General features: G+C 49.7%; 1 protein-coding gene and 1 long non-coding RNA gene across 2 annotated transcripts in view; one reads left to right on the top strand and one right to left on the bottom strand.

Annotated features, from left to right (window-relative positions):
- LOC142929569 (uncharacterized) overlaps positions 1 to 4,111 on the top strand; it is a 37,436-nt gene extending 33,325 nt beyond the window's left edge. The window contains exon 2 of the long non-coding RNA XR_012945707.1: positions 2,276 to 4,111. This is a non-coding gene — a long non-coding RNA (uncharacterized LOC142929569). The remainder of the gene's footprint in view (positions 1 to 2,275) is intronic.
- Positions 1 to 10,253, bottom strand: part of LOC116947656 (synaptosomal-associated protein 25-like) — a 55,619-nt gene that overhangs the window by 40,211 nt on the left and 5,155 nt on the right. Inside the window, exon 2 of the mRNA XM_032963632.2 lies at positions 4,999 to 5,152. Coding sequence (XP_032819523.1) covers positions 4,999 to 5,067 — 69 coding nt within the window. The 5' untranslated portion in view covers positions 5,068 to 5,152. The remainder of the gene's footprint in view (positions 1 to 4,998; positions 5,153 to 10,253) is intronic.

Below are 10,253 nucleotides of genomic sequence, written 5' to 3'. Positions count from 1 at the left end.
GTTAGACACAGATGTACAGACACACACAGACACATAGAGACGTTCAAACACAGACAGATGTACAGACACACAGACACATAGAGACGTTCAAACACAGACAGATGTACACATACACACAGACGCATAGAGACGTTCAAACACAGACAGATGTACAGACACACACAGACACATAGAGACGTTCAAACACAGACAGATGTACAGACACACACAGACACATAGAGACTTTCAAACACAGACAGATGTACAGACACACACAGACGCATAGAGACGTTCAAACACAGACATATGTATAGACACACACAGACACATAGAGAGGTTCAAACAGACAGATGTACAGACACACACAGACACACAGAGACGTTAGACACAGATGTACAGACACACACAGACACATAGAGACGTTTAAACACAGACAGATGTACAGACACACAGACACATAGAGACGTTCAAACACAAACAGATGAACAGACACACACAGACACATAGAGACGTTCAAACACAGACAGATGTACAGACACACACAGACACATAGAGACGTTCAGACACAGATGTACAGACACATAGAGACGTTCAAACACAGACAGATGAACAGACACACACAGACACATAGAGACGTTCAGACACAGATGTACAGACACATACAGACGTTCAAACACAGACAGATGAACAGACACACACATACACATAGAGACGTTCAGACACATGTACAGACACATAGAGACGTTCAGACACAGATGTACAGACACACACAGACACACAGAGACGTTCAAACACAGACAGATGTACAGACACACACAGACACATAGAGACGTTCAGACACAGATGTGCAGACACACACAGACACATAGAGACGTTCAAACACAGACAGATGTACAGACACACAGACACATAGAGTTGTTCAGACACAGATGTGCAGATACACACAGACACATAGAGACGTTCAGACACAGATGTGCACAGACACACAGACACATAGAGATGTTCAAACACAGATGTGCAGACAAACACAGACACATAGAGACGTTCAAACACAGATGTACAGACACACACAGGCACATAGAGACGTTCAAACACAGACAGATGTACAGACACACACAGACACATAGAGACGTTCAAACACAGACACATGTACAGACACACAGACACATAGAGACGTTCAAACACAGACAGATGTACAGACACACACAGACACATAGAGACGTTCAAACACAGACATGTACAGACACACACACAGACACATAGAGACGTTCAAACACAGAAAGATGTACAGACACACACAGACGCATAGAGACGTTCAAACACAGACAGATGTACAGACACGCACAGACACATAAAGACGTTCAGACACAGACAGATGTACAGACACACACACATAGAGACGTTCAGACACAGATGTACAGACACACACAGACACATAGAGACGTTCAGACACAGATGTGCAGACACACACACACATAGAGACGTTCAGACACAGATGTACAGACACACAGACACATAGAGACGTTCAAACATAGACAGATGTACAGACACACAGACGCATAGAGACGTTCAGACACAGATGTGCAGACACACACAGACACATTGAGACGTTCATACACAGACAGATGTGCAGACACACATAGGCACATAGAGACGTTCAAACACAGACAGATGTACAGACACACACAGACACATAGAGACTTTCAGACACAGATGTGCAGACACACAGACACATAGAGACGTTCAGACACAGATGTACAGACACACACAGACACATAGAGACGTTCAAACACAGATGTGCAGACACACAGACACATAGAGACGTTCAAACACAGACAGATGTACAGACACACACAGACACATAGAGACGTTCACACACAGACAGATGTACAGACACACACAGACACATAGATACGTTCAAACACAGACAGATGTACAGACACATAGAGACGTTCAAACACAGACATATGTACAGACACACACAGATACATAGAGACGTTCAAACACAGACAGATGTACAGACACACAGACACATAGAGACGTTCAGACACAGATGTGCAGACACACACAGACACATAGAGACGTTCAGACACAGATGTACAGACACACACAGACACATAGAGATGTTCAGACACAGACAGATGTACAGACACACACAGATACATAGAGACGTTCAAACACAGACTGATGTACAGACACACACAGATACATAGAGACTTTTAGACACAGATGTATAGACACATAGAGACGTTCAAACACAGAGAGATGTACGGACGCACAGAGACACATAGAGAAGTTCAGACACAGAATGTACAGACACACTCAGACACATAGAGACGTTCAAACACAGACAGATGTACGGACGCACAGAGACACATAGAGAAGTTCAGACACAGATGTACAGACACACACAGATACATAGAGACTTTTAGACACAGATGTACAGACACATAAAGACGTTCAAACACAGACAGATGTACAGACACACACAGACACATAGAGACGTTCAGACACAGATGTACAGACACACACAGACACATAGAGACGTTCAAACACAGACAGATGTACAGACACACACAGACGCATAGAGACGTTCAAAGACAGACAGATGTACAGACACACACAGACACATAGAAACATTCAAACACAGACAGATGTACAGACACACACAGACACATAGAGACGTTAGACACAGATGTACAGACACACTCAGACACATAGAGACGTTCAAACACAGACAGATGTACAGACACACACAGACACATAGAGACGTTCAAACACAGACATATGTACAGACATACACAGACACATAGAGACGTTCAAACACAGACAGATGTACAGACACACACAGACACATAGAGACGTTCAGACACAGATGTACAGACACACACGGACACGTAGAGACGTTCAAACACAGACAGATGTACAGACACACACAGACACGTAGAGACGTTCAAACACAGACAGATGTACAGACACACACAGATGCATAGAGACGTTCAAACACAGACAGATGTACAGACACACACAGACACATAGAGACGTTGAGACACAGACACATGTACAGACACACACAGACACATAGAGACGTTCAAACACAGATGTGCAGACACACACAGACACATAGAGACGTTCAAACACAGACAGATGTACAGACACACACAGACACATAGAGACGTTCAGACACAGATGTACAGACACACACAGACACATAGAGACGTTCAGACACAGATGTGCAGACACATACAGACATATAGAGACATTTAGACACAGACACATGTACAGACACACACAGGCAAATAGAGACGTTCAGACACAGACAGATGTACAGACACACACAGACACATAGAGACATTTAGACACAGACAGATGTACAGACACACACAGACACATAGAGACGTTCAGACACAGATGTGCAGACACACACAGACACATAGAGACGTTCAGACACAGATGTACATACACACACAGACACATAGAGACGTTCAAACTCAGACAGATGTACAGACATACACAGACACATAGGGACGTTCAGACACAGAGAGACGTACAGACACACACAGACACATAGAGACGTTCAAACACAGATGTACAGACACACACAAACATAGAGACGTTCAAACACAGACAGATGTGCAGACACACACAGACACCTAGAGACGTTCAAACACAGATAGATGTACAGACACACACAGACACATAGAGACGTTCAGACACAGACCGATGTACAGACACACACAGACACATAGAGACGTTCAGACACAGATGTACAGACACACACAGACACATAGAGACGTTCAAACACCGACAGATGTACAGACCCACACAGACACATAGAGACGTTCAAACAAGACAGACGTACAGACACACACAGACACATAGACACGTTCAAACACAGACAGATGTACAGACACACACAGACACATAGAGACGTCATACACAGATGTACAGACACACACAGAAACATAGAGACGTTCAAACACAGACAGATGTGCAGACACACACAGACACCTAGAGACGTTCAAACACAGACAGATGTACAGACACACACAGACACATTGAGACGTTCAGACACAGACAGATGTACAGACACACACAGACACATTGGGACGTTCAGACACAGACAGATGTACAGACACACACAGACACATAGAGACGTTCAGACACAGATGTACAGACAAACACAGACACATAGAGACGTTCAGACACAGATGTGCAGACACATACAGACACATAGAGACATTTAGATACAGACACATGTACAGACACACACAGACACATAGAGACGTTCAATCAAGACAGATGTACAGACACACACAGACACATAGAGACGTTCAAACACAGACAGATGTACAGACATACACAGACACATAGAGGCGTTCAGACACAGCCGTACAGACACACACAGACACATAGAGACGTTCAGACACAAGACAGATGTACAGACACACACAGACACATAGAGACGTTCAGACACAGACAGATGTACAAACACACACAGACAAACAGAGACGTTCAGACACAGATGTTCAGACACACACAGACACATAGAGACGTTCAGACACAGCCGTACAGACACACACAGACACATAGGGACGTTCAGACACAAGGCAGATGTGCAGACAATCTCCACGAGCCCCGAGAGACCCCAGAGCCACACGGGGACTGTGCTCCACCAGCACGGTGTGGAGTCGCTGAGCTCTGGTGCGGTGTCCACAGCCCGTATTACTGACAAGTCAAACCACCTCGGGTTACCTACACTCGCTTGTGAAGAATTGATCCTCCACCTCACCGGTCAGCTGAAGCAAATGCATGTATTTGCGCGTCGTGAAACGCTCGTAGGCCACGCCACCAGTTGTTTGGCTGTGTCAGACGGCGGGAGGGCCTTTTACGGGGCATATTTGATCAGACCGTCGTGGGTCGGTCACGACGCCTCGTCCCTGCGCTGCGCCGCTTGCTCTTTAACCGCGTGCGTGCGTGTCAGCGTGTGGTCGCGCGAGCGGCCAGTGATGAGGTCACCTCGTCGGTCAGCTGTTCGGCCTGCTGCTGCATGCCCTCCAGCTCGGTGCGCATGTCTTCCTCGGCCATCGTGACGCTTGCCAACTAGGCGGCCTCGAACGAAGAGCGCGGGGTGGGGGGGGGGGCGCGGCGTGGCCGTGGGGATCCCTGTGGTCTGCGGACAGCGGGGGCACGGGAGGAGGACACGCGGAGAGGCTGGTAGCGAAGCAGCATTGGGCACGGCGGAGAGGCTCGCCGCACTTGATTTAATGCAGCGTCAAGCGGCCTGCTTGATTGATGATACGGTACGGAACAGTGATTCTGTCATTCGCTCAACGGTTGCCGGGCGCCTCCTCATCACTACCTTTGTTGCTCTTCCCATGCACTTGGCTCGTTGATTCCTCCACCAACGTGGAGGAGGACTCGGTCTACCGCACACTTCATTCTAGATTTGAAGTTTTCGTGACTGCAAGGATCAATATTCTTTGGTTCTTTCGGTAAAGTCACGTAGGTGGAAAAAATAAAAAAATAAAATAAATTAAATCACGACGTTTCGATTGCAACATAAGCAATCATCATCAGGTGTGACAACCACAGCAAGAAACATTTTTTACTACCACACACTGTTTGGTCTCATCCATACCACGGATCACATTACAAAGACAAATATCCCCCCGTGCCGCCTGAACAGACCCGTGGCGAGCAAGTGCTGTGAGCGAGCACCTAGGCTGGCACGGCCCACGACGGGGTGGGTGGCCAGCACCACGCTCGACCCTCTCTGTCGCCCCAGTGATGAGATTTACACACCCCATCAAGTACTCATTGGAGGCTGAGTCGACGTAGGGGAGGCCCTGGACCGGTTCAGATAATTACCATTGGTGTTAGCCTTGAGCGGGAATCGAACTCGGGTCACCGAGTTCATAGTGCGGTGTGTTAACTGGTCCGGGCAGTGTCACTCACCCACTCACTCACCCACTCACTCACCCACTCACTCACTCACCCACTCACTCACCCACTCACTCACCACGACACCACTTCCTGCTTCTTTCATCGCATTGCTCGACTGTGGAATTCCCTCCTCCTCACCCATCGTCGCTTCCCCCCCCCCCCCCAAGCTCTTCGAATACACATTCTTGCCCAATTCAAGACACGTGCCAATGCTCCCCGATAACAACATTAACCGTGCTGTTTGTTGCTGGCCGCTATTCGTTTCGGTCCTGTGCTCAGCAAAATAAAACTACGGCCCGCTCCCCACAGATGATGCAATGACGACGCCTGCTGCTGCTGCTGCTGCCACAATGTGAGACACAAAGTCAGCACGGACACAAAGTCATCACGGACACAAAGTCATCAGGGACACAAAGCCAGCGGGGACACAAAGTCAGCACGGACACAAAGTGAGCACGGACACAAAGTCAGCACGGACACAAAGTCAGCACGGACACAAAGTCAGCACGGACACAAAGTGAGCAAGGACACAAATCCAGCAGGGACACAAATCCAGCAGGGACAATATGTGAGCAGGGACACAAAGTGAGGAGGGACACTAAGCCAGGTCACAGTATCACCCGATACTGAACACGACTTCGCTTGAACACTCAGTGCTGCCTGGAGGAGGAGTGCGTGAACAGTTGAAGCAGTGCAATGCGTGCGTGAGACGACCAGTGAATTCCGAGTGGCGTGCCGCTGATATTTCATCCGCAGGGATAATGGATTGTGGGGATGAAGGAAGGGGCGGGGGGGGGGGGTTAATGGGAGAGAGAAAGAGAGATCGAGGCTACGTGGTGCAGTTTGGACACTGAGGATTATCTTGCCGTGGAGAGGGAGGTGTGGGGAGACCTGGTGGCAATGAATCAAACCAAATCAACCACGAGCCCGGCGTCTGCCCGGACAGGTTTTGTGACGAGAGTCGGGAGACGGCGCTGTCCGTCCGCCTTGAAGGGAATCGGGCCCAGCGGGGCTAGCGGGGGGAGTCCATGCTGCGTGAAGAGGACCACAGCCGAGGTTCGGGCCCAGAGCCCCGTGGACTCCGCAAACGAGAACCGTGCAGGTGCCACGCGGGTTCATCACTAGTGATGAAGATGCATTGGTTGTGGGGAGCGACGTTCGGTGTGAAGATGTATTTTCCAGTCGCTTCGCTGCCATTTGATTCCACGTGAAATGGGAGCTACTCGATAGTCGATCCAATAACGGATCGAGTGCGTGAGGTCATTCAGCTTGGGCCCCGCAGGCGACCGAGCAGATTCCATCAATCAGCATCTGCACAGCTACACACTGACACAGCTACACACGGACACAGCCACTACACACTGACACAGCTACATGCTGACACAGCTACTACACACTGACACAGCTACACACTGACACGGCTACACGCTGACACGGCTACACGCTGACAGGGCTAGATACTGACACAGCTACTACACACTGACACAGCTACACACTGACACAGCTACACGCTGACACAGCTACTACACACTGACAGAGCTACTACACACTGACACGGCTACTCGCTGACACAGCTACTGAACACTGACACAGCTACTACACACTGACACAGCTACACTGACACAGCTACTACACACTGACACAGCTACACACTGACACAGCTACACGCTGACACGGCTACACGCTGACAGGGCTAGAAACTGACACAGCTACTACAAACTGACACAGCTACACACTGACACGGCTACACACTAACATGGTTACACGCTGACACAGCTACACACTGACACAGTGACACACTGACACGGCTACACGCTGACACAGCTACACGCTGACACGGCTACACACGGACAAAGCTACTACACAATGACACAGCTACTACACATTGACACAGCTACACACTGACACGGCTACACGCTGATAGGGCTAGACACTGACACAGCTACTAAACACTGACATAGCTACGCACTGACACAGCTACACACTGACACGGCTACAGGCTGACACAGCTACTCGCTGACACAGCTACTACACACTGGCACAGCTACTACACCCTGACACAGCTACACACTGACACAGCTACACACTGACACAGCTACTACACACTGACACAGCTACTACCCCCTGACACAGCTACTACACACTGACACAGCTACTACACACTGACAGCTACTACACACTGACACAGCTACTACACGCTGACACAGCTAGACACTGACACAGCTACTACACACTGACACAGCTACTACACCCTGACACAGCTACACACTGACACAGCTTCTACACACTGACACAGCTACTACACCCTGACACAGCTACTACACACTGACACAGCTACACACTGACACAGCTACTACACGCTGACACAGCTACACGCTGACACAGCTACTACACACTGACACAGCTACTACACACTGACAGAGCTACTACACCCTGACACAGCTACACACAGACACAGCTACACAATGACACAGTTACTACACGCTGACATAGCTACACGCTGACACAGCTAAACACTGATACAGATACTACACGCTGACACAGCTACACGCTGACACAGCTACACGCTGACACAGCTACTACACCCTGACAGATACACACTGACACAGCTACACACTGACACAGCTACTACACGCTGACACAGCTACACACTGACACAGCTACACACTGACACAGCTACTACACACTAACACAGCTACACAGTGACACAGCTACTACACGCTGACACAGCTACACGCTGACACAGCTACTACACACTGACATGGCTACACACTAACACAGTTACTACACACTGACACGGCTACACGCTAACACAGCTACACGCTGACACGGCTACACACTGACACGGCTACACACTAACACAGTGACACACTGACACGGCTACACGCTGACACGGCTACACACTGACACGGCTACACGCTGACACGGCTACACACTGACACGGCTACACACTGACACAGCTACTACACACTGACACGGCTACACGCTAACACAGCTACACACTAACACAGTGACACACTGACACGGCTACACGCTGACACGGCTACACGCTGACACGGCTACTACAAGCTGACACGGCTACTACACACTGACACAGCTACACGCTGACACGGCTACACACTGACACAGCTACTACACACTGACACAGCTACACGCTGACACAGCTACTACACACTGACACAGCTACTACACACTGACACGGCTACACGCTGACATGGCTACACGCCGACACAGCTACTACACACTGACACAGCTACACACTGACACAGTTACTACACCCTAACACAGCTACACACTGACACAGCTACTACACGCTGACACAGCTACACGCTGACACAGCTACTGCACACTGACACGGCTACACGCTGACACAGCTACTACACACTGACACGGCTACACGCTGACACAGCTACAGGCTGACACGGCTACATGCTGACACGGCTACACACTGACACGGTGACTCACTGACACGGCTACACACTGACACAGCTACACGCTGACACAGCTACTACACACTGACACTGCTACACGCTGACACAGCTACTACACAATGACACGGCTACACGCTGACACGGCTACACGCTGACACAGCTACTACACACTGACACGTCTACACACTGACACGGCTACACAGACACAGCTACTACACGCTGACACGGCTACACGCTGACACGGCTACACCACACCGATACGGCTACACCACACTGACACGGCTACACACTGACACAGCTACACACTGTCTCAGCTACACGCTGACACAGCTACACGCTGACACAGCTAACCACTGACACAGCTACACGCTGACACGGCTACACGCTGACACGGCTACACACTGACACGGTTACACGCTGACACGGCTACACACTGACACAGCTACACGCTGACACAGCTAGACACTGACATGGCTACACACTGTCTCAGCTACACGCTGACACAGCTACACACTGACACGGCTACACCACACTGACACGGCTACACCACACTGACACGGCTACACGCTGACACAGCTACACACTGACATAGCTACACACTGTCTCAGCTACACACTGACACAGCTACACGCTGACACAGCTAGACACTGACACGGCTACACACTGACATGGCTACACGCTGACACGGCTACACGCTGACACTGCTACACACTGACACAGCTACACACTGTCTCAGCTACACACTGACACAGCTACACGCTGACACAGCTAGACACTGACACAGCTAAACACTGACACAGCTACACGCTGACACGGCTACACGCTGACACGGTTACACGCTGACACGGCTACACACTGACACAGCTACACGCTGACACAGCTAGACACTGACACGGC

This window comes from Petromyzon marinus, chromosome 31, assembly GCF_048934315.1.
Source record: "Petromyzon marinus isolate PM22_M1 ecotype Great Lakes invasive population chromosome 31, UKy_Petmar_22M1.pri1.0, whole genome shotgun sequence".
NCBI lineage: Eukaryota > Metazoa > Chordata > Hyperoartia > Petromyzontiformes > Petromyzontidae > Petromyzon > Petromyzon marinus.
This window is presented reverse-complemented; position numbering and strand designations above follow the sequence as displayed.